The sequence below is a fragment of the Cladophialophora psammophila genome (assembly GCF_000585535.1).
Source record: "Cladophialophora psammophila CBS 110553 chromosome Unknown aczJe-supercont1.5, whole genome shotgun sequence".
Taxonomy (NCBI): domain Eukaryota; kingdom Fungi; phylum Ascomycota; class Eurotiomycetes; order Chaetothyriales; family Herpotrichiellaceae; genus Cladophialophora; species Cladophialophora psammophila.
In genome coordinates, this window is record NW_006912926.1 from 1,215,284 (window position 1) to 1,238,932 (window position 23,649).

General features: G+C 50.4%; 10 protein-coding genes across 10 annotated transcripts; 5 read left to right on the forward strand and 5 right to left on the reverse strand.

Annotated features, from left to right (window-relative positions):
- Window positions 1-12: 12 nt before the first annotated feature.
- On the forward strand, window positions 13-2,036 carry A1O5_04079 (uncharacterized protein; the record flags this gene model as incomplete). Its single annotated transcript, XM_007744687.1, has 4 exons — window positions 13-417; window positions 477-690; window positions 744-1,410; window positions 1,493-2,036. The coding sequence occupies 4 exons, from the start codon at window positions 13-15 to the stop codon at window positions 2,034-2,036; spliced, it is 1,830 nt and encodes a 609-aa protein (XP_007742877.1).
- Window positions 2,037-2,824: 788 nt separating this feature from the next.
- Window positions 2,825-4,679, forward strand: A1O5_04080 (uncharacterized protein; the record flags this gene model as incomplete). The annotated part of the gene is made up of 5 exons (XM_007744688.1): window positions 2,825-3,221; window positions 3,282-3,575; window positions 3,628-3,872; window positions 3,922-4,420; window positions 4,477-4,679. 5 exons carry the CDS (start codon window positions 2,825-2,827, stop codon window positions 4,677-4,679), a joined length of 1,638 nt encoding a protein of 545 aa, XP_007742878.1.
- Window positions 4,680-4,941: 262 nt separating this feature from the next.
- Window positions 4,942-7,478, forward strand: A1O5_04081 (uncharacterized protein; the record flags this gene model as incomplete). Its single annotated transcript, XM_007744689.1, has 7 exons — window positions 4,942-5,003; window positions 5,069-5,081; window positions 5,201-5,525; window positions 5,587-6,092; window positions 6,155-6,409; window positions 6,471-7,270; window positions 7,349-7,478. 7 exons carry the CDS (start codon window positions 4,942-4,944, stop codon window positions 7,476-7,478), a joined length of 2,091 nt encoding a protein of 696 aa, XP_007742879.1.
- Window positions 7,479-7,786: 308 nt separating this feature from the next.
- Window positions 7,787-9,588, reverse strand: A1O5_04082 (uncharacterized protein; the record flags this gene model as incomplete). The annotated part of the gene is made up of 3 exons (XM_007744690.1): window positions 7,787-8,553; window positions 8,610-8,904; window positions 8,965-9,588. 3 exons carry the CDS (start codon window positions 9,586-9,588, stop codon window positions 7,787-7,789), a joined length of 1,686 nt encoding a protein of 561 aa, XP_007742880.1.
- A 1,055-nt stretch (window positions 9,589-10,643) lies between these two features.
- On the reverse strand, window positions 10,644-12,654 carry A1O5_04083 (uncharacterized protein; the record flags this gene model as incomplete). The annotated part of the gene is made up of 7 exons (XM_007744691.1): window positions 10,644-10,845; window positions 10,915-11,128; window positions 11,183-11,460; window positions 11,519-11,840; window positions 11,901-12,058; window positions 12,117-12,326; window positions 12,377-12,654. The coding sequence occupies 7 exons, from the start codon at window positions 12,652-12,654 to the stop codon at window positions 10,644-10,646; spliced, it is 1,662 nt and encodes a 553-aa protein (XP_007742881.1).
- A 1,662-nt stretch (window positions 12,655-14,316) lies between these two features.
- Window positions 14,317-15,342, reverse strand: A1O5_04084 (uncharacterized protein; the record flags this gene model as incomplete). Its single annotated transcript, XM_007744692.1, has 3 exons — window positions 14,317-14,703; window positions 14,769-15,172; window positions 15,225-15,342. The coding sequence occupies 3 exons, from the start codon at window positions 15,340-15,342 to the stop codon at window positions 14,317-14,319; spliced, it is 909 nt and encodes a 302-aa protein (XP_007742882.1).
- Window positions 15,343-16,809: 1,467 nt separating this feature from the next.
- Window positions 16,810-17,346, forward strand: A1O5_04085 (uncharacterized protein; the record flags this gene model as incomplete). Its single annotated transcript, XM_007744693.1, has 1 exon — window positions 16,810-17,346. The coding sequence occupies one exon, from the start codon at window positions 16,810-16,812 to the stop codon at window positions 17,344-17,346; it is 537 nt and encodes a 178-aa protein (XP_007742883.1).
- Window positions 17,347-18,384: 1,038 nt separating this feature from the next.
- A1O5_04086 (uncharacterized protein) lies at window positions 18,385-19,536 on the reverse strand (the record flags this gene model as incomplete). The annotated part of the gene is made up of 1 exon (XM_007744694.1): window positions 18,385-19,536. The coding sequence occupies one exon, from the start codon at window positions 19,534-19,536 to the stop codon at window positions 18,385-18,387; it is 1,152 nt and encodes a 383-aa protein (XP_007742884.1).
- A 1,024-nt stretch (window positions 19,537-20,560) lies between these two features.
- A1O5_04087 (uncharacterized protein) lies at window positions 20,561-21,022 on the reverse strand (the record flags this gene model as incomplete). Its single annotated transcript, XM_007744695.1, has 1 exon — window positions 20,561-21,022. The coding sequence occupies one exon, from the start codon at window positions 21,020-21,022 to the stop codon at window positions 20,561-20,563; it is 462 nt and encodes a 153-aa protein (XP_007742885.1).
- Window positions 21,023-22,830: 1,808 nt separating this feature from the next.
- Window positions 22,831-23,220, forward strand: A1O5_04088 (uncharacterized protein; the record flags this gene model as incomplete). The annotated part of the gene is made up of 1 exon (XM_007744696.1): window positions 22,831-23,220. One exon carries the CDS (start codon window positions 22,831-22,833, stop codon window positions 23,218-23,220), a length of 390 nt encoding a protein of 129 aa, XP_007742886.1.
- Between the last annotated feature and the right edge of the window lie 429 nt (window positions 23,221-23,649).

Genomic DNA, 23,649 nt, shown 5'->3' on the forward strand with positions numbered 1-23,649 from the left:
TTCCAGTTCACGATGGCGGCCCAAAAACCGTTTGCACTGGCCTTGGAGCAACGGCAGAATGACATGGCTAATGCGGTTCTCGACACTTGGAAAAAGACCGTCGAACGAACGCCAACTATTGAGATCCTACCCCCCTCTCTCGACCGCACAACATGGATGTCTGTACTCGCAGAGTTCAGGACCATCCTTGGAGACGATGGCGTATTAGTGGGTCATGAGCAACGCACCCGCTACGTTGACCCATACGCAAAAGAGCATGATGAACAGGAGAAGCGAGGGAGCGCGGCCACTCTTCTTCCTGTGACGGTTGAAGAAATCCAGGCTATTCTGAGACTCTGCAACAAACACCAAATTCCACTGTGGACAGTCTCTAGAGGAAAGAATTTGGGTTACGGCGGCTCTGCAGCCAGAGTCAAAGTAAGCCGCATATCTGTCAGAGGACTCCGGGGTCGTCGGTCTGATCGATCAATATGCAGGGTTCGATGATACTCGACCTCCAGCGGATGAGGAAAATCATCGAGATCAATGAAAAGTACTCGTACTACACGGTTGAGCCAGGAGTAACTTTTTTCGATATCTACAGAGCCATCCAAGATCAAAAGAAAAACATTTGGTGTTCTGTCCCTGCCCTGGGCTGGGGTTCTATTGTCGGCAACGCCCTGGATAGAGGATGGGGATATACACCAGCAGGTAACGCAGGAACCCAAAATGATTACATGGAGTTTGTTGCTAATAAGCACTAGGTGACCATTCGAATCAAATCTGCGGAATCGAGGTCCTCCTCGCAGACGGAACGCTTGTCCGAACAGGCGCGGGCGGGCTGAATGAATCACCCTGCTGGCCTCTTTTTCGAGGCGGCTACGGACCCACGTACGAATCAATGTTCAGCCAAAGCAACTTTGGTATAGTCACAAAGCTCAGCCTCTGGGCCTCGCCCAGCCCTCAGGGCTTCATGGCATGTCGGGTAGACATTGAGGATGAAGAAGGGCTTGCGCCTATGATCGACGCTTTCCGCGACCTGTTACTTCGCGATGCGATTCAGAATCACCCTCTGATAGGGAACATCCCGAGAGAAATTGTCAAACGTGGAGGCCGCGAAAAGTTTTACCAAGGCAACGATGCAATTCCGGATGCGAGGCTGAAGGAGATACAGCACGAGTTGGGAATCGGATATTGGTCTGCAAGATTTGCACTCTATGGACCGAAAGAGATCATTGAGCCAAACTACAAAAGATGTCAAGAGGTCTTTGACCGGCTTCCTGGCGCAAAACTCACCGGCAGGGCATTCTATCCTTCGGAAGGGAGAACCTTGTTAAGCCCGGAGGATCTTCCACACGAAGAGCGGACAGTTGAGACTGGAACCCCCAGTATGATGGCCTTGAAAGCTGTCGAATATCGTGGGAAAGATGGGTATGCAAGCTACTATTCCCTGCTAACACCTCCCTCTCCCTCATCCCCCTCCAACTATTGGAGACCTACTAACTTCCGCCAGCGGACATATCTCTTTCTCCCCCGTCTTGCCTCCCGACGGCAAAACAGCCCTTTCCTTCTATTATGCCGCCAAGTCCCTTTGTGCCAAATACAGCTTTGACTACTTCGGAGGCCTACACCTATACGCTCGTCATCTGACAATGATTGACATGATCTACTTCGACAGACAATCGCACGCCGAGCGGCAGAATGCACACCAGCTGTTTGTTGAATTAGTTCACCTCGCTCGGCAGCAAGGGTTCAGTGAATATAGGGCTCATATCGACTACATGGACCTCGTTGCCGAACAGTACGACTTCAACGGCGGCAGCCTGATGAAGTTGAATGAGCGAATTAAAGATGCTTTGGATCCCAACGGAATTTTGAGCCCTGGGAAGCAAGGTATTTGGCCTCAGACTTATAGAGGAAAGAAGGATCTGGAGATGGTTAATGGCGGTATGGTCACCAATGGCTCGAAGAATGGTGGAAATGTTGTCGTTGCCATGAAGGACCTGACAATTGGAAAACCAACCGAGGGATGGAATCAACCCGTCCTCATGTTTTAGACTGTTAGTCCACATAGAGCTATACTACGCTATCATCGAAAGAATATGGCCTTGGACACCTGCTCTTTGCAATAACCATGGTACGTCCAACTGATGTTCACCAGAAGAGTCAATATAAATGCTCTTTGTGCTTTTTGAACTGATAGCTCGAGGGATGGTAACTGTGGCGGGTAACTGTGGCGGTTACCTATGCTATCGCTTACCAACAGAGTTGAAGGACATGAATGTTTTGAGAATAGTAGACCACCACCTTTTCCCCATTCAACGGACCTGCTAGACGTCTTACCGACTCTCACCCGGGGCTCGCTCCTCCCCTTGCACTTGAGGGGGGGACCACCGAGCTAACCTAGGTGGGATATGCCTCTGGTGTACCAATAATCACGTTAGTGAGTCAGTGCGACCCCACTTGGATAGAATCCCTCAATCAATCCCGTTCCGGTTCATAGGCATCTCAAGCTATGATCGTGACGGCCACATGCCGACCACTGTCTTGACTCTTACCCTATCTCGGATCGATATATCCGTATTCATTGATAGACGTCCATCATGACTTACGCGGCTGTATAGGCCCGCACTGTCCGCCTGTCTGTCGTTTATCGGAATCTCGTCATTGTCAAGGCCATGCATGCTGCCGAAGCCAGAGAAATGAACACAAGAATGCCACAAGGGCAATGGTGGCCCTAAAAATCACCAGATGTAAAGAAAGATGTTTTGATTCCGCACAGGAGGGCAATTTCATACCAACAACCCTCCTGCAGCAAAAGACAACACGCCACTCCCCAGGAAGAATGAAAAGCTTGTCAGCTTCTTGCGCACTTGCTGTCGCTGCTGGGGTCTTGACTCATCTCCTGTATTTCATCCGCGGCGAGCATCACAAAAATGCACATCTATGGATTCCCCGAGCACTTGCAGCCATTGGTCTGCTTGCCGTTGTGGTCTTCCAGTTGACGCATTATCGACCAATCTTCACCACCATCGCGACCATTGTCCTCAGCACTTGTTATTTTGCTGGCCTTTATCTCAGCATAGCGCTGTACCGCGTCCTTTTCCACCCATTACGAAGGTTCCCAGGCCCATACTGGGCACGATTGTCAAATCTCTATCACTCGTATCTAATTCGGAAATCTGACAATTATCTGGTTATTCAGAAGCTACATGCGCAATATGGGCCCATTGTCCGGACAGGTAAGTGGAAAGGGAACTGGAATTCTGGAGGAACATGATTGCTCATGAGAAGACTGAAAGGGCCCGGTAACTTGTCCATCAACGATCCAGCTGCAATTCCGATCGTCCTGAGCAACGAATCAAAGTGTATCAAGAGCCCATGGTACGATCGATCTCTGCCACTAGTGAACTTACATACCGTTCGAAACAAAACTGTACACGATGCTCGCAGGAAAGTCTTCTCAAAGGCGTTTTCCCCCTCGGCGTTGCGAGATTATGAGGAAAGAGTGGTCGTGCACTGCGAGGAGTTTGTAAGGCAGATGAAGCGTGTGGCAGGAAGACCAGTCGACGTTTCTCAGTGGTTCAAATACTTTGGTAAGGAGGGCGTGTCTGTCGAGAACCCGGTCTGTTTGCTGACGATTCGAAGCATTCGATGTCATGGGTGACCTAGGCCTTGGAAAAGAGTTCCACATGATGACTTCACAGACAAATCGCTGGATCCCCGAGCTTCTCGAGACCAGCATGGCAGATGTTGGTCCAACAACGCCTGTTCCTTGGCTTGCGCCGATCCTGCACAGACTGCCTCGCGCAGGGCACGGTGCGAGGGCTTGGTTGGACTTTGTTGGATCGCAGGTTAAGGAGAGGACGCAAAAAACATCGGCTAGGAATGACGTGAGGCCCCCTCTACGCAGGATAATGTAAGCGCTGACCTTGTCCTCAGATTCTGTCGCATCTTGTGGATGTTTATGACCGCACTGAGAAGAGAGATATCGACTATCAGTGGTTGCGCGGCGACACCAGGCTTACCATAGTAGGCGGCTCTGATACGACGGCAGCAACACTGACTTTTCTCTTTCATTATTTGGCCAAGGATCCGGTACAAGTGCAGAAGCTGCGTAGTGAGCTGGAGCCGTTGCTGAAAGGCAAGCCCCGGTTGGATCCAAAGGACGTGTCCAAGGCCCAGCATCTCAACGGAGTGATCCAGGAAGCCCTACGTCTGCACCCGGCTATTCCTTCTGGCTTTCCACGAGTTACTCCGCCGGAAGGCATTACCATCAACGAGGTCTTTATCCCCGGAGGAACCACCGTCGTCCTGCCGCCATATGCAATGCAGCACGACGAGCTCAACTATGTCTTGGCGGACGAGTTTATTCCAGAGCGCTGGTATTCAAAACCGGAGTTGATCAAAAACCCCGAAGCTTTCTTGACGTGGAATATTGGTAAGGATATGCTTGAATTCCGGACACCGTGAAAATGGTTGACTAAAGAACAACAGGAATGAACGGGTGCATTGGGAGAGCCCTAGCGATTATGGAGATGCGGGACTTGATCACCTATTTCATCCACGCCTTCCAGGGTGTCAAGTTCGCGCCTGGTGAGGATGGCAGGGCGCTGCTGCAAGGGACTCTGGATCATTTCACAGTGGGCGTGAAACCGTTGCGTTTGATTTTCGAGGAAAAGGCCGTGAAAAGCCTCTAGTTAGAGCCGAGGTCGGTGATTTGGGGCATTTTGGCCAACTGTCGGATGCAGGGTGCCGAAGCGGAAATCCGGGGGTCGAGAGGGGAAGATAAACTCGGGGACGTGGTTCGGCTTTTCGCTCATGCTCCTAGACTTGTCATATATCCCTCCGGCATGTTGTATCCTTCTTGGACAGCTTGAGTTAACTTGGCGGCAATATTTGAGATGCGCCCAGGAGACGCTGAGAGATTAGAGCAATCGGAGAGAGGGCTCCCACTCCCAAATGACCGGCCAAGAAAGCGGGCACGGCAGAGCTGCAATACCTGCAAGGCGCGTAAAACACGGGTGAGAGAGACTTTTGCCTGCCAGGAAAAATGCATGTTTGGACGCCATGCTGACATCGGAACAAGTGTGTGGGTAGTGGTACGTCCAGATGCAGCATTTGACTAGGTAACATCGTCTGATGATCTAACAAAACACGCTGTGAACGAACAGTCGGTGAGAGTTGTCAACACTGCAAGACGCTGAATATACCGTGCGAGTTCAATCCGAACAGCAGGAAGCGGCCATTTTATAGGGTTTCCAGCGATGTCTTTGATCATTCCATCAAACTGCTTCGCCGCTTCGTGTCGGAAGAGGAGCTGCCTGACCTGACGGTGGAAAACATCCAGAGGGTCCTGGCCAACGTGGAAATGCGCTCCAATAAACCCCCTGTAACACAGACGCCTTCAACAGAAGTTGAACGCAATGGTGTTGATGATACTCAGCCTGCTGCTGGCGAGATCCAAGAGGTTGTGGAGAGGGATGAACATCCACTCCTGCAAGAAGACTTGGGATCCATGATCCTGGATTCCCTTGGCAAATATCGTGCGTATCTCCATCCCCGGGGGGGCCCTAAAAAGACAGTACGTCGCTCACGATTTGGAAGGTTACGTCGGGGCAGAGTCTTCGATTCGTTGGAACCATGCTGCTCGAATGGCATGCGCGAGCTCCTCAATCCACCTGGACCCGAAGGTGGTATCACCGTTGAAAACAGGGTTGTTACCGCCCCTGACGCCAGAGAGTACAAGCACCGCCCGGACTACTGCCGAGATCTCCTTCCCGTGTCGTCAGCTCTGTATGCACTATGTGACACGCTTCTTTGAGCATATCCATTGCCTGTACTGGTTCTACTCGCCCGAACAATTCTATCCGCTCCTTGAGGCTACGTTGAATGATGGAGGGACGACAGCAACAGCATCATGGCTGTGTTCGCTATATTCGATATTTGCTCTAGGGAGTATGCGATCGGGTAAATATGCTGCAGGACCTGGCATGGTAACACCACCTCAGGATTGCAAGCAGACAGCAGATTATCTCGCCATGGCAAAAGACCAATCATCCGCCGCTGCAGACGAAGCCGACCTCGAGACTATCAAGGCTTTCGGACTGTTGGTGAGAGGATACCCTATTGAAAGTGCACCCACCGGGTATGAGCTAACGCGAGTCGCATCTAGGGCTTAGCAATGCATGGCTCGTGTTACAGTATGGCTGCATACCTCAATGTGGGAGCGGCGGTCAAGATTGCTTTCTCGCTCGGGCTGCATAGAGACATGTGCTCCAGGACAAAGGATCTGATCGAAAGGGAGAGATGCAGACGCTTATGGTGGACAATCTACACCCTGGACCATGAAATCTCAATTCGTCTGGGCTATCCGTGCGCGATCGTTGACGAGGCTATTTTCATGAATATCCCACCAGCGTCTGAACAGGTAGGTTAAAGGGCAGCCGGACCCATGTTCACAAATGAATTGCTCACGGTAGCGATAATAGGTGCTAGACCCGGGCCCCAACATGCCGCTGGGTTATCAAGCTCTGTTCGTGAGCCTGGTGAAGCTGAGAAAGAAGATCAGTTACGACTGTTTCCTTGAACCGGCACAAGCCGGCGGTCGGTTACCGATAAGCCGCGTGTTCAACAGTTTAGCCCGTCAGCGGAGGTGGTTGGAGGGCGTCCCTTCATATCTCCACTGGAAGTCTTCTCTTCCGCCTCAACATCGACGAGCGGTCGCAGTGCTACACCTGCGGTACTGGATCTCGGTCATCTTCATCACGCGGCCTTTCCTGCTGTTCCTGGTCGCGAAGCCTTCCCAGATCACGGTCCTCGCGAAACGAAAATGCTACGAGGAGTTGAGTGCCAGGTGCATCCAGGCAGCCGAGAGGGCTGTGGAAGTCCTGAAGCACATGAAAGAGGCGGACGTCTTGTCGAGCATGACCCTCTTTGACTGTCACTCCATCGGAGAGGTGATGTGGATCCTGATACTTGCATTCCAGAAACTGGGCAGCGCCGAACATCAACAAATCATCAGGTTTTGTCTGGAAACTCTCAAGAGCATGGATCAAGTGGGTTGGTGTGGCAAAGTCCTACCCGATCTGGAAGCACGGGTCCAAGAAAGCGGTACCCTGGACAACCCGGCACCCAATCTGACATACTCAGACCAGACACTTGCTACAGAACAAATGCCTCCCCAAAACGATCCAGGGGCCAGCAGAGTTGACACCAGCCTAATGATGCAGACCTCCCCTCCACCGCCGCCCTCTCAAGCCCTGGAACAGTCGCTTGATTTCTTTGACTTGTAAGTTCACACCTACGCTGTGATGTTTTTGCCATTTTCCATAGGGAGACTTTGGATTGACGAATTACCACATACTAGTGACTTCAGCGGCTCTCAATTTAGCGCCTATGAAATGTTTGACCTCGATTGCCATTCGGACTTGCTGGGTGTGTTCGATGATACGACTTCAACAGCCCCTATCTCCATGTTCGGCATGCTCCCAGTGTAGTTTATGCACCGGCAGGGCGGTAGAAGAAGATATGGTGTGAAGGAGTGGATCGTCTACACGCAGTTGGGTTTTCATCACGAAGGTGGGGAAAGCCTGTATAGATGCTTTCTGCACATCTTGTATGCTTTCTCGGAAGAGAAGCAACGAAATGTAACCTTCTTGTTTAGCAGGTCTGCACAGGGCTCCAGAAAAGAGGGACTATAATGCTAAAACCAACCCCCCCCCCCCCCCCCACGCCTGGCATTCCCAGGTCACATAGTAGCTTGCGCTCACGGTAGGAAACAGAATTTTTTTTTAGCGGAAAAAAGCTATAGTCGGCTATGGCAATTCGGCTCGCTGACACCATTCACACCTACCATATCTTTTTGCCATGGCAAGGGTGACTGAGCTGGCTTCACCGCACCCAATTCTTGGTCCCTTTTGTCTCTCCACGCTCTGACCTCTTTTTCCTCCACGAAGTTCCCGTGCAGGCCCAGGCGGAGTTTGAAGGGCAGATGAATCACCGCCACTGGGCCCTGTTTGATATTCTGCGCGTCAAAGACGCAGACGTCGTTCCTGAGAACGTCAAGATGATTGAGCAGCGCCACCACGTAGCCGTCTCCTTCGCGTGTCGAATTCGTTCGCGGAATGAAAGCTGGTTCTTGGAACGTCGCGCACGGGCCAGCCCAGAATGTCTCGGTGATCGACTTGTCCCAGGTGAAGTGCCCTAGGGTGTTGAAGAGCCCACCCGCGGGGGAGCCACATTTCGCAAAGTCGTACGGTTTGGAGTTGTCAATCACAGCCTGCCAGTAGTGGTTATACTCCATGGCCACAAAGCGATCGTCGATGCGGGAGAACTCGCCCGAGTACGCATCAATCTCTTCCGCGGGCTCAACCCAGTAGTTTGGCCCCGTCATCTCCGGGTCAAAAATCCAGCGCGTTGTTTTGTTCCGTACTTTATTGCGCACAGCCACCGTTCCAGCGGGTGTATCGACAGGCGGCCAGAAAAAGAAGACATTGCCATCAGCGACCGTCAGGTCGAATACGACTTTGCCATCCGAGGTCTCGTAGCAGCCTACGGTGTGGCCTTGGAACGCTGCGTGATTGTATCAGGGCCAAGTGTCTTCAGAACAAGTTCCTGGTATGGCTTACCGTTCTTCGATCGAAACCACTTTATGTCTGTTGGTTTGCCTCCTCTTCGTGGGGCCAAGCCATACAACTGGTCCTCATTTGGATCCCACGCCCAGTGATTGCCGCCTTGCTTCAACAGCTCAGGATCACATTTAAGTGGTGTCATTGGCAACACGATCCAGTTGTCACTGATTCCACAATCATGAATAATGCCGCAGAAAGGAGCTTTGTACCAACATTCCTCCGTTTTCACACCGTTAGTATCAATGGTATACACCACTATGTCGCATGATCCGTCATTTCCATCTCCACCAGCCTGTATGATATACGATTCAAAACACGCTCGTCTCAAAAAGAGTTAGTGATTGTAATTTACCTCATATCCGTAACAAACCATCTCCCCCGTCTTCGGGTCGAACTTGGGATGCGCCGTAAACGTTGGGCTTAGCACCTGGCCTTCGAAATCATACCTTCCAATGGTCTCCAGGGTGGATGGCTCCATCGCATAAGGAGGGCCATCTTCTTTCGTGGCCAGCAACATCCCCCTCCAGAAGAAGACATTAGTGTTGGCCGCGGTTCGAATCACCCCCTTTACCACTTCATTATCTGTATACGGATTGCGATACTTTCCAAACAGAGCTTTTCCATGTTGGCTTTCCTGTATGAATCGATCGGTATGCACGTAGCGTTGCTTAAAGTGCGCGCGGCCGTTGCAGATACGTATCGCTGTTACATTGCCATCTCCGTTGAAGTGGATGTCTGACTCGTAAATGGGCGGAAATCGATGGTCGGGTTGGATTCGAAAAAAGGTCCCGTCGATGTCTGGCGGAATCTGTCCTGTGACTTCGAGATTTTCCACGTCTCCTTCGATGCGGGAAGGACTGTTGAATCCTCTGAACACTTCAGTCGCGGGAAACTTGACTTGGTCGCTGGCCTTTAATCCCTTGTTGTAGTTGAGAGATGGCGACAGAGTCTCCGCTAACTCGAAGATGTGCGCCATGGGGATTGAGATTCGCCTTGAAGCGTAACTGTGCTGTAAGATCAAAATGCAGCAGACTCACTTTGAGACTATCCTAGGTACTGCTATTAATCTTCTTGTGTTCATCGCATATATGCCGGCAAATGATGTCGGAACTTTTGCTAGACTCGAAGGGGTCTATAGCATCGACCGAACATGTCTGGATGAACTCTACCGTGCCGAAAGACCCTGTTGGATGTTGCGCAAACTTGACCCAACTGTGGGCAGGGGTCAGGAAGCTGAATTTGTCCTCTGCGCTTCCGACTGCATGGCGTATAAACCGGAATGGCACCGGGAGTGATATTGCGAGAGGTGGTACAGCCGGGTTGGTCAAGCGATGGCTCGGGAAATTGTGATTGTGGTCCTCGGATCCAACAAGCCGATGATCTCAGCCACGGCTTCCTGCTCGTCGTGTTGATCTTCTCAAAGTCAGGGTATAGGTAGGACCCTTCACGACTTCAGGATCCGACCCGACAGCGCCATCTCGCTCAGAGAATGAGACCGTATGATGTTTTGTCCAAGAATGTTGCTCGGGTCGCACTGTGTGCGTGTAATTACAGGAGGGTCAGCGCCAAGATATCCGTGAATGCTCCGTCCAGCTAACCCTATTTGGAAGGCTGTCATTTCACAGGATCACAAAAGCTGGTGCTTTTACACAATCTGTGAGTGTCTTGAAACAGGGTAAGGCTCACGCTCAGATTATCCTTATGGAATGGACGCGGGACTTTTCGATGTTCTGGGTTCGGGTCAACCATTTCGATCTACAAGCACGGAGAACTCCGAGCTAAGTACCAGTCCAAGTCAAACCTCCTCGAGTCTCAACAGCAGTGAGGACGCTAGTTGAAAGCTTTCCCCAAGGAAGTTCTCATAAGATCTATGAGTAGTTTGATCTGCTGGGTCTAAGCTGCTAGTGGAGACTATGGACAAGTTATTGTACTTCAATGAAGTATTCGCCTTAACAGAATATTTTATAGCCACGATCAGGATGAACCGAAGCCGCTAAACCAGCTGGAGTCATGTACATCTTAAAGCTGAATCTATGCCTTGATATACCACCCCAGAGGTTCTTTCTTATGCTCCCGCAGGGAGAGACCGCTTCCGAGGTACTCGAAGCGGTTGGGGGTGCTGTAAGTGAATTCGAAGTCCTGCAAGCGCGGTTCTTTAACAGACTCCAGGAAGTGATTGACAGAACCTGGCCACGGTCCAATGATCCTACCATTGCTTGTTCCGCATTTATACCTGCACGGGGAAAACAGTTAGAGCAGTGTTTCTCATGCCGGACATCCATCGAAGAAGAAATTGTTAAACTCATACCAGCTGTTGCAATTTCCAGAAAACGTCAAAAGCTCCATCACGGCGTCCTTGTGGTCATTGAACTCGGTTGTTGCCTCCCGGCTCACCACAACAGACTTCACCCCTTCGCATTGGATCTTCCTCACAAAGCTCAAGGCAAATTCGATTTGGGCCTCGATGGAAGGCATCAAAGATCCGTTTGAGATTGGCGTGTTTGGGCCAACAACCACTAGTAGCCAAATTCAGCATAGAACGAACACACAGCAAAAAGATGGCGACTTACTAAAGTAGTTTGGCATGTCTGGGACAGCACAAGTGAAGTATGCCTCAGCCCCAGTCTTTGACCAGCGTTCTCTGAGATCGACGCCATGTCTTCCGATGAGTGGGAAGGGAGGAATGTAGGATGTGTCATAGCCTGTAGCAGCAATGATCACGTCGACCGCATGTACCTTACCATCAACAGTCACTAGGCCCTCTGGGTTGATCTCTCGAATCTTCGTTGTGACAACTTCAACATTGTCTTCCTGCAGAGCTTCGAGGTAGCCCTCCCCAGGGGTAACCCTGTACAGTTCGTCGTAAGCACACATTCAGCGGTATGAGACCGATCAAACTTGCTCACCGTCTACAGCCCACCTCGAAATCCGGAATGAGCTTCTCGCGAAGCGCTGGATCCATTTTTGCAAGTCTTTCCCTCATTTGCTTTTCTACAATCTCCCGCGCGGCCTTTTGGGCAGGAGAATTTTTGTAGAAATTGGGAAACCTAGCATTTATGAGGTGGTCAATTTCTTGACGATACTTCCGTAGGTGTTCTGGATCCTCGAGGAACTTTTGCTTCTCTTCTTCCGTATAGGTTGTTGCACGTCCGTCGGAGGCCATCTGACCTGCAAACTGAGGTGCAATCCAGGTCGGAGACCTGGTGAAACTGATGAGATATTTCACAACTATGTCATCTTGCCTCAGTTGCAGTCCACATGTCAAGAGCCAGAAGATCGTTTGCTTACTGGGTTGGATGGTGGGAACCACCTGAATAGCAGACGAACCGGCGCCAATAACTGCAACCCTCTTCTCTTTGAGATCAAGATCCTGGGGATACCGGGCAGTGTGGACGAGTGTTCCTTTGAATGAGTGAAGTCCAGGAATATCGGGCCATCTCCATTTGCTGTTTGTAGTGTTAGCTGGTCCACGGTCGCAGGAGAGAGCCATGCCGTGGAACTTACTTCAACGCTCCGCAACAGTTAATAACAACGTCTGCTGAGTCCTCGCTTACTTTGCCAGTCTCGAGGTCCTCCACTTTGACTGTCCACTTTCCGCAGCCTTCGTTCCATTCTGCCCCAACCACGAGATGGTTGAATTTTGCATGCTCATAAACCCCGTATTCTTCAGCTCTGTCACGATAGAATTTCCAGATCTCCTCTGCGCCAGCATAGCTGTCAGGAGTTGTTAGTTAAATGGATCAACAACTTCCCTGCTCACTCACAATTTCGACCAGGTTGGATTGCCGACCCAAGGATAGCTGTACGAATGGGCCGGGATGTCACAAGAGCAACCCGGATATCGCGACTCTAGCCACGTCCCACCCACGTCTGCGTTCTTTTCATATATTACATACTCAACCTGCTCGAGTTCCTTGGCCTTGTATGCGAACGCTATTCCCGATATTCCAGCACCGATGACAATAATTCTAACAGGTCTCGCTATTTGGCCGATATATTGGTCTTTGACCGTATATTGTTTCGGAATGTCGATTGAACCCATGATTGCTTTCGCGCCTACCTGGTAAGCTGGTCGAGAAGTCCTGTATCCGGCATGAGCGGAGCCTACCGAGTATATGTCAGGGGGATCCACGATGCATGGAGTCGGGGAAATGTGGGGTGGCCAAGGCGGCGGATGTATCCAGCCGATGTATCAAGCCTGTTTGAACTTCCATCAACGATTGCCCATATTTCTGCCGTCCCTTCGGGAAACATTGATTCAGAGCAAATGCAAAGTCTCATCCACCTTGCGACATCGGCATTAGCTCGCCGATGCACCAGTTTTGCCGGGGAACATCGGAAACGGGAACGTTGCCAGCCCGCGGCAGAACACTTGTCCTTCGATCCGGTGATGTCGCGGGAAGCTTTCGGATTGCCCAGGGCAACTGGATCGGTCAAGGGCGACAGCAGTTGAGACATTGCACATTTGGCAGCACAAGTAGAGAAAAAAACTGCTCGCACCTTACTGTGCGATCGCCCCCCGACTGAGCCACTTTTAAAACCACCTGCTCGTGGCTCACCGTCTTCCTGCCACCAAGCTAAACCAGAACCTATAATTAATTACAGTGAATACGGCCCATTTCTGAGGCTTCTGAGAATCGGATGCTGTGTTTGATGTTTCCATACCGCTTTCCTCCCGCAAAAAGAAGGGAGGCTTAGCAACAGTATTCTATTACACATTGAGTTATATAGTCCGTTCCATGGCTGGTGGTTATCCAGCAACTCCCCAGCTCCACTCAAGTACATCGGGAAAAGAACTCCATTTTCTGGGCCTTATTATAGTTGGATACTGCAGAAGTGACGCTGGAGATGCTTGTCACTCCAGCAATCCTAGGGCCACACCCGGCGTAGATGTCTTAGCATACTGTCAAATGGCCGCTGTACACCCTGGTGAAGTGGCTTAGGCTAGAATAAAACTACCTCTAGGGAATGAGGTAGGGTGTAGAACCCAAGGCCGACAGCTTTATTTGGTTATTCAACAATTGGATAAGCTTGAGGCTTTCATGTTGGCTTCTCTAGAGTGAGGATAATACAGAGGTAAGTAAAAAATACTGAATAGCAACTAGTTGATTAATAAGACGTGGTTGCTGCTGGAGACAGCATACTTCTGAAATTCACTTCTCTGACTGCGCTCCCAGTTCGTTATCCTCAATTGCTTTACTACCAAGACAAAGCTCTCTGTGTAGACCAGCGCGTGCTTTGGTTTCGCTAGCTATTACCTTCGACTCCTGTAAAAATCACTGTCGGTCTTGACCTTTGCTCAAATTTGCCAACTGATATCCCACACTAATAGGCCAGGGCAAAAGTGCCCCAGGGATAATTTTTCCTATTCATAGTCAATCAGCGGTAGTCACAAAAAGATACTTCAACCTTTTACTCTCCTTGCCGACTTCACCGCTGACCCCTGGTTCAAAATGTCAGATACGGCCGAGACTGAGTGCTGAAGGCTTATGAAGAGACTTACCTCCTTTCCGTCGTTCCATCGTCTTCGTTTGTGTCTCTATCTTCATCTCCAAGGAGTGAATCTTCTGCTCGTAGTCTTTCAATTGCTTGTTAAGCATAGGGCTGCCCTGACCCGGGTCCAGCTTCGCCTGCAGTTCACTGTGCCTTTTCGAGCTTTCTTCGAGCTGCTTGACCTGGTCATTGATCCTGTTCTTCTTCTGGTTCATCTCATCCTCGCGCTCTTTCTGCAGTTTCTCAAATCCCGCCGGATCGATTCTCTTGCTCTTTCTCCTTCCTCAATTTTACCTTGTAGATCCTTCTGCATGTCGGCAATGTATGCTTTTGCTACTTCATCGTGGCTCTTGATGGCTTGGTCCATCTGTTGCTTCAGCTCTCTCATCTCCTTCTTGTGCTTGGCCTGCTCTTGAAGAAGATCTTGGTCGAGCTGCTGTCCGGCTGCTGTTTCATTGAGATCCCTTTTGTTTTCGACCATTTCTTGTTGGATTTGCAATATAATCTTTTCACGTCTATCGATAAGATCACCGAGAATTGATAATGCTGACCTCTTGTTCCCTTCCTGCCGTGGCACTAGATTTCCTTGCTTCTCCATCTGCGTGAGTCCATAATTAGGGCCGCTCTTCGCCATATAAAAGGTCGAGATATTCAGCAGTAAACATCATAAACGCAGGGAAGGCTGAAACTTATGGTGGCCCAAAACTTCTCAACGAGCTCCCTTTCTCTATCCTCACCTGTTGTATTCGACAGGATGGACCGCATTGTAGTCACCAGCATGACGTTCTGATAGCAATGAGGCCCACAGAGCTGCATAAACATCAAGATATTTCGTCTGGCTGAGCCTTGCATCTTTAGATCACTGATCCTGTGTAAATAAAGAACGCCGCTGAGGACAATTTTGTTTTGATACGCTGTGTTCAGCCAGTTTGCAATATCTCTGAGGACCTCGGCATCGTTCTTGTTTGTGTCATCGAAGCCTGGTGTGTCTATCAAGTGGACTAGGATGTTGGCGTTGTCCCTTTTATCCTTGCAAATGAAACTGTACCCCTGTACCACCGTAGTGCCTATACACACTTAGTCTCCGATGGCTCATCGGTGATGCTCTGTGGCACGTACAGCTCTCCAGGCCATGTCCGATCTTAAGTTCTTCCGGTGGTTTGCCAGTGCAAAAGCTGGATAAATGAGCTTTTGCCGGCACCAGTAACTCCCATGACCGCAATCCAACTTCTTCCATCCTGACAAGAGAATAGCGATATTGGAAGGTTGATGCTGTGAAGGCGCACGAAGTTACCCTTTTCCATATGACCACCTGTTGATCTCGTCATTAGCTTCGTCATCAGCTTCGTCATCAGACTCAGACTCATCCTTTACAGGAGGAAGCCGTAGCGAGTTGGCCAGCTCCTTGTGGTCTCGCACCGCTTCATCATGAGTCGATGTGGGCTTCGCCATGGTCGCCATCGGGATGCAAGTTTTAAAGGGGAGAAGGTTGCAGATTCACAAATTCAGCAGACACTGAGCCTATTTATCGTTCCGGTTGTGGCAGGAACATCAGAGATTCAGCCTCACAGTGACCATTTTCCAAGTATTCGAGGTTGGCTTCGAGCCCGGCATCTCAGACGTGTTTTCTACTGGCAACAGGTTGCACAGTGAGACTCGTGACAATATAATCTTCCAAGTCCTGCAAATATCGGGCCGATGAAGGGTATGGCGACTGATTGGACGACCTGTGCATAGGGCGATATATTGGGAAGCAAGCGCCCCAGCCAGAAGGAAAGGGCAATACGAGTGAGCGGCACGCCTTGGAAAATGCCCGTGGCCTGCTGCATGCGTGGTCTACTGCCCGTGTTCAATTTTATGTTGTTCTGTATCACATGCGTCGGCCCCCTGGTTGCCCAGCCTTGTCACACCTGCCAGGCTTGCGAAAATGGCAAAGCGCATAGTCTTGGCGTAGGCATAGAACCACTGCAACCTTTGATTGGTCGCCTGATCGTTAATACTTCCCATAAAATGGCCCCTACTTCAACATATTTCCGCTGCAGTTGAAGGCGCACTTTTGCCCAGGTTTTTGGCGCACCGCCAGAAGGAAGTCCTCGTAGAGGGCTCACAACCGGCGAGCACCAAACGGTACGAGCTCCCATGCATAGTTTTGTCTTGGAGCGTACGGGTAGTCTATGTGCCTCAGCATACCTTTCGCTCGCCCATAACGAGCGAGCTCAATGTGCAATTCAAAGTGCCCGATAACCACTCGATCTCGTGGTGCAACCTGAAGCTTGGAAAGAAGTCCTTGCCATGGACCGAAGATGTGTTGTTCTGCTTCTCGGCGAGACAAGGTCGGGTAAAAGTACATTTGCCAGATTGTTGACCGGTGACCCATCCATCCGAGTTTCTCACGGCCTCGAACCAGGTAATCACCATTCAACAACTTGTCCATTACTAGGATTACGAAAATAAAGAAGAATCTGAGCGAGACGCAGGTACGGATCAGATCTCCATCTATGAAACCCGCCTGAGTGACTGGGCGTGCACCATTATCGACACTCCAGGCCCCAACGATGGCTATTCATCGAATATGAACATCTTCCAACAAGCACTACAACTCCTCAAGTCGCCATATTATCCCCCAAGCAACGCCACATTCATATTCTAATTTCATCAAATCATCCAGCCACGATTCCGCCGGAGCGCTCATACAAATTTGCTCATGTTCTCCGACTTGTTCAAAGGCTCCCTGCAGAATCTCGTCCTAGCAACCACGTTTTGGAGTTGCTTGAGTAGGACGGCGAATATTCAACAGATGGGGGAGAAGAGAGAAGAGGAGCTGGTGAGCACGGACAAATTCTGGGGCTCCAAGGTCCGACAGGGCGCTCAGATCCGGCGGACCCCAGACACCAGACAAGGATGCCTGTCGTTGGTCCTCGATATCATCGCCCACAGTAGGTCTCGGCTTTCACGCTCCGAGGCTCCTGTCGAGCCATCAATTGCACCTTCAGAACGAAGAACTTGCGCCGCGGAAGACATCGAAAGAGTCCGGACAGAGCACGAGCGTCAGAAGCAGGAATACATTGAACAATTCGAAGCATACATCGCTGAAGACCTCCAACGGCGTCTGACACTAGAGAATGAACAACGCCGCCAGAGCGAACACCAGATCCAGTCGGCACAAGAAAGAGGACATTGCTATTTACCAAACGCAGCTGCAAGACATGGATCGTGTCATGGAGGAGGCAGCACAGATTGAGCGCCGCCAGTCCGAACAGCTCGAGATGCTCGATCGCAAACTCACGGCCATGAGCCACCAGTCACGGAATCAACAACACCAGAATCGATGGGTGTTTTGGCAACAGCACTGCGACAGAGTGAACAAAGAATTGGCTCTTCAACAGGCCGCGCGAAATACCGACCCAAAGCTCAATTGATTCAATGCGCGAATCCACACAATTTGTTGTAACAACCGCTATCTCCCGGTCAAGCAGAACGAGTGGTATTACAGTTAGTATCACATCGTCTCTCCTCTCGAGATGATGATCGACGGGCACGTACTAACTCATCTGTCTTTCTCTACCAGGGTGTCATGAATGCTGGGGCGGTCAATTTTCCATCTGTCCGCCATGCGTGCATGGACAAGCGGTGGGGCACACTGCGATAATGCTCAACATCAACTCGTTCAATATTGCCAGGTGCGTGATCAAGGTCGCTGTCACCACAGAATCGAAGACTTGGCGCCCAACATGATGGTATTTTGTGGGAGCTGCCGCGGCGCACTCGGCACAGTCTATCTGCGTAAGAAAGATCAGTGCCCCAGTCTTGGTGACAAAGTACGCTGCTGACTCGAATGGCTAGACTGTTGCTCGTGCAATCACGGATATTTCTATGTGAGTCTTGGATGTGGGATTGCCGGTGCCGTCTGCAGGCCGACGCGATGGAGGTCCAAAGGTCACTACTTGCACATATACACACGTTATGTCCAATTACCAATTTCATGAGACTTTGGCCAGGTCCCGCTTCTGGAGCGCAGTCAGGCCAGAGACATCTTCAGCACTCATTGCTCAATCATCCCCGAATCTCTACCTGTCAGCCAGACCAGAATCTGCGCACCACCGCAGAGAAAGGCCGGCATGTCCAATGAGTGAGAACGAGGCCCAGTAGTATGGGTTCTGAAATGGCCGTTCTTCCCACTCACGCTGTTTATTGTTGATGGGGATCAGGAGGGTCCTTTTGCCTCCCTTCAAAAAGCTCTCAACACTAATGCCGGTTCGCTCGGCATAATCCCAGTCCGTCATGATCTCCTCCAAAAGTTCAAGTCTTCCTCTTTCGTCATATTGTAGAGTGTGATTTGGGCGTACTGCCATGCTTTCGCAATGGAGATGCCGTTCTCTTGTGTCGCGATCCTCCTGTAAAACAGCGTCATCAACCTCAGCGTTTCGACCTGGCCGACCTTCCACAACGCCCCCATGTAAACCTGTGCACCGGACTGCAAAACGGCATGAGAGAAACCGAGCACGTCGTTACCGTTGGTTACTTTTCCGAGTCCAGACAGACAGGCACAAAAGACGACTAGCGAAGCGTGCGTCTTCAATTTGGCAAGCTCCATTACCCTGAATTGATTGGCCAACGAGAGGTAGGATTGCCATGGTGATAGCGGGGGCTGATGGCCATGTGTGCCGATGTGAACAATGGTCGCTTTTTTGTACTCGCATGCAAATTTGGATTCGTCAACTGCCTTTGCCGCAAGAGGCGGAGTCCTAAAGAGTCGATACGGGCCTAGTGCTCCAAGCACTACTGGTGCTGCTTCACTGTTGGTTTGCTGGTGAGAGTTGACGATCGTCATAAGCTTTGACTCTGCCGTTGTTGATTTTGCTCGCTCTTCATCCAGCCTGACCAGTCGCTCCAGCACGGCAAGACTAGGAACTTGTGAGACAGCTTTGGCAAGAATTAACGGCTCGTTTTGGTAGAACAGACATCCGAAGGGGAAAGAAATGGAAGTCGAAGAAGACACGAAGACAACGTGGTCGACCCGCGAGCCCAGTTCATTAAGCGGATCAATCACCAATTCCGCGAGACAGACCAATTTGTTGATGAGGCTAGTTTCATCGAGGCCCACGCCACCACTTCGTAGAGCCTTCACGTAGGGCAAAGCCATCCTGCGTAGTTCGAGTTCACCAGTAGGCTCTTCGTGAACTACCTCAATGCCTTTCCGTGTGATTCCCAGAATGATAAGCCCATCACGGGAAGTATTCAGCTCGATTACAGCAGTATAAGGAGGAACTGCAGTAAAGACTTTCGGTATATCTAGCCGATAATGTGTTGCTAACATGAGTGCCCTCGAAGCGTTCGAGATCGATACGGATAGCTCTGCCCCGCTCCCCTGTCCATGAAGCTCTTCCAGCCCATGTTCATATTGTTTGATATCTCTCTCAATACGTTCCATGACTTTGCGCTTTTGTCCAAGAGTCCGACTCAGCATTCCTCTGTTGTCTCTTCGCCAAGAAACATTCTTCCTCAAGAGATCTCAGTTCCTTCCGTACTGTTCGTTCGACCGATTTGAGATCGTTGATCTGTCTGCTCAGAAAAGATTTAGCTGACCAGCGATCGAGGTCCTCAACAGTCGCCTCATCGTTGACGATGATCGGCTCCAACAGCGTCCTGGCAAATGAGTCTTCTGTAAACACGAGTGCCTGAGTAAGCCAGTCTGCAGCTGTCAAGCCCTAATCCGATGGACTCTTCTGTCCTGAATAGGCGGTAGTTTGTTGTCGCCAAAACTTCAACGCCACCCGAACGAAGCCGGCAAACAAGTTTGAATTATGAATCGACCATGGATACCTCGCCTTGCATCATGATCTCTCGCATGTCTTCTTTGCGTCTGCGACGATCTGTACGACCAGAGATACCAAGAAAAGGCTTTTGTCCGCGGTATGACTATGTTCCCATGTGGCTGCCACACAGACGCCGAACTTCCACTCTGTGCGGTCCATGTTGGGATGGTCGGAATTGAGCTGGTCAGGAAATGCTTTTTCAACCTGGAGGAGAATGTCGAGACCCCTGGTCCAGTCATGTGAAAAGATAACACAACGAGATGGCCCGGTCTGCAGCGTTGAAGTCGATTTTCGCCTTGTTGGAAATGGAAAGCCCCTCAAACTGCACTTCACGCAACTCTGAGTCGACCAAGTTATTCGCGCAGCCACCAAATGTGGACGAGATCGCGCGTGGAACGAGCTGGCGAGCCTTTTCATACCTTTCGAGTAAAGAATGTACGATAACGTGGTAGGTCAGTCGAATATCTTCTGCGCGAGAGATTTGGGCGCTCCGCTCAAGGTATTCCACCATGCACTTGTTGAAACCTTCCAGATCAGATTCATCAATTTGACCAGGCCCTCGGTCGTGTAATCATCATATAAATCCTTCAGGTTGCATGCTGCTTCTATTTCTTTTAGTATCTCCAACATGTTGACTTGTTAACCAACGGTGTCAGAAAGACATTGTTTAGCCGTAATAATCTCCATTAACCCCAAATCCTTCCCAAGGTCGCGGTATTCATTGCGCCAGGTGTTGATAGCATTCGCATCGTTTGATGAACCGTAAATGGCCGACACAATGCGGTCATACCCCGTAAGCAGATTCAAAATTGGCATACCGAGCACCCTTGCGTTGTGGGCATCTCTCGACGAAAGTTCTTGAAGATATCTGAATACTCGGTTCTCCTGGCGAATAGTGTCGATCGCGACCGGCGCAGCAGTAAAGTTTCCACAGAGATACTTCAATTGAGCGTCTGACAGCTTGGATTGCAAGAGGTAAACCTTGTCGTCAAGGGCTTCAAAAAGAGCTTTGGCGCTGTCAATGCAAAGTCGTGCGAGGTCTGCTCTCCCTTGATCAAAAAAGAGCCGTCGCCCAAATCTCATCATCATGAAATCCAGCATTTGAGCTAGTACAGTATTCTCAGAAGTCTTTCCCCACGATCCGATCTCGGTGGCCCTGCTCTCGAGCCATAGGTGGTCACCCCGGCTGATGTCGAGCAGTAGCTTATGGCAGCGACGAACTGCAAGTGAGATTCATCCCAGGAGAAGTCGTCCTCTGCCGAGTACAGTTGAACTGCTGCATCACTGAACAAGGCGTCTGTCTCTTCCTGATTCCCCTCGGACGTAAGATGGAGTGCACTCATGTGCAAAATGCAAGCTCTTCGCAGAGATATCGCCCCACACACTCTGGGTGTAGCAATTCCCTGTACATGGGAAAGTGCGTTTGTGTAATGGACATCTGCTTCCTTGTGCTGCTTTAGACGGAAGGAAGGCTCAACTTTGTCCCATTCTTCATTATCCCACCCTGACAATCGACCTTCCAAAATCATATCCAGCACCAATGGACTGGTAAAGGGGGGAGAGACAGTCCTGTCACCTAGGATGATCTGGTAGCTAGCCAGACCAACGAGGTCGTGATCCGTTTGGTAGAGGCGATAGAGCTCTGCGAATGCAACAGCCGGCTGAACCTGGGTATCTCGCGGACTTATTTCACACTTCAACCGTGTAAAGTACGCAAGAGCAGGCGAAAGTGCTGAACGGGTGACCAAGTTAAATAATCCAGACGACGGTGTGTTCTGAAGAAGTGTTTTGTTTTTTTTTTTTTTTGTTTTTTTCAGCTGCTCCTTTGAAGCCTGCATTAGCAAATCTCGGATGCAAACAAGCGGATACCCAAGCTGCGATGTATGAGGCGTGGAGCTCCTGAAGTACTTGAAACTCGCACTTGTCCACGATGGAACGTCGTTGGATACATGGGGATTAAAGAGGCAGCCTTGCTTTCATTCCCAAACTCACACTCGTGGATCGTGGACGCGGAACCCTCTAAGTTGGATCGAAACCGAACGACAGGTAATGTCAACCTAGAAACCAGATTCAGACGTTCATATAACCTGAGCCGGACTTTCTACCTATCATCCAGACTAGCTTCGTGCTCGAGAATCTTGTCGAAGCACGCCTGACTTTGACCATATTCACCACGCAGTATTTCGAAAATCCCCCTCAGAAGACATTGTCGAGCAAGGCCTTCCAGTGTAGGACGAGGCTGTGACCGTTCCGTTTTCTGAATGCACGTTTCGATCTGTCTGAAGTCGCCTCGATACTCTTCTGCGAATATCGAACCCCCAAAGAGCGTTGATATCTCATTGAAGTCCATTGCACAAAGCGGCCTTTGCAGAAATTTCAACTCAACAATAGTGGCTGCCCATGGAGTGAGAGGACAACAACTATAATAAGCCGTTCCTCCACCTGGACCACTGTGACCGAACAGTGTGGCACATTCACCGACGCACAAGGCTGGAATATCAAAAGCCGAGGTCGAGGCTTTCGGGACTGGTCGCGTTGGAGGAGGGCAGACCTGGGAGAACAGCAATATTGTCGTCGCCAAGAGCGGCAAGCGAGTGGAGATTCAAGGGTGTGTAAGATGGTCTCCCTTCCTGCTCAACTGGTCCACTGCTGCTGCTAACCAGCGTCCGGGGTATTGCAGTCATAAAGTCAGAGACTTCGTTCAGCAAAAGGTTCTTCCAGCGCCCGGAGTCAAAGAAAACCTCAAACGATGGCTGACAATTTCTCGGACAAAATACCTGCTCACGAAAGCAGGACTTAGGCCGAAGCCGGAAATCTGGTGTCTGACGGGATTGTTCGAATTGAGCGACGTCACTGTTACGACAGTGTTTAGGAAGAATCCCTCGGTTGGCTTCAGCATCAGCTCGGCCATGGTCGCGGCGCTGTCGGGCGGCACAGTGCCTATTGGGGCCACGGTCGAGCCCGGTCAGGATGTTACTGTCAAATGTGATGGCAGATATCCAGAGACACGGGTGTGGGCGGCGCAATATCAGTTGATCAATTCCATGCCAGTGTTAAGAGTTGAAGGCGATGAGGCTATCCCAATCAACTACATCGAGGTGTGCCCAGACTATACCTATACCAAAGGGAAAGTTCTTGGGGACGAGGATGACCAAGATGAGGCATTTGAACTCGAGGTTGAACCTGTCGATGAGGAGGAAATTGACGTGGATGGGTTTGATGGCGGGTATTGGGAAGCTTACCGTGAGGCCGAGGAGATGACGAAGAAGCTCAATGGATTAACGGACGCTAATGCTTGAAAAGAACAGTACATATGAGCCTTGTGAGACCTAGCCGCATTTGATCTACCGAGTAGTTCTTCGTCTTTCCCATTCGATCTACGAGGTAGCGAGCAATGAACCGTTGCCTTGTCAATGTTAGCATTGGCAAGCTCACTAAATGAGCCACGTCAGTCAGTAATAGATCAAGGACCACACTGTCAATTCTGTGAACGGACGATGAGATTAGGCAGGAAGAGATCAGCAGCTGCATAACCTCTACAACATCTCAGTACAGTCTTCTGGGATGTTTTCTCGGCACACTCGACAAAGAACATCGATCCCAACGCTCTCGACCTGCCGATACTCGCATCGACCGCGCGCTCATTTCTTTCCAGAACCCGGTCTATAATCCGCAAGAGAAGACACTGCCCGATCCAGTTCAATCCACGCTATGCTGATATACTTTTC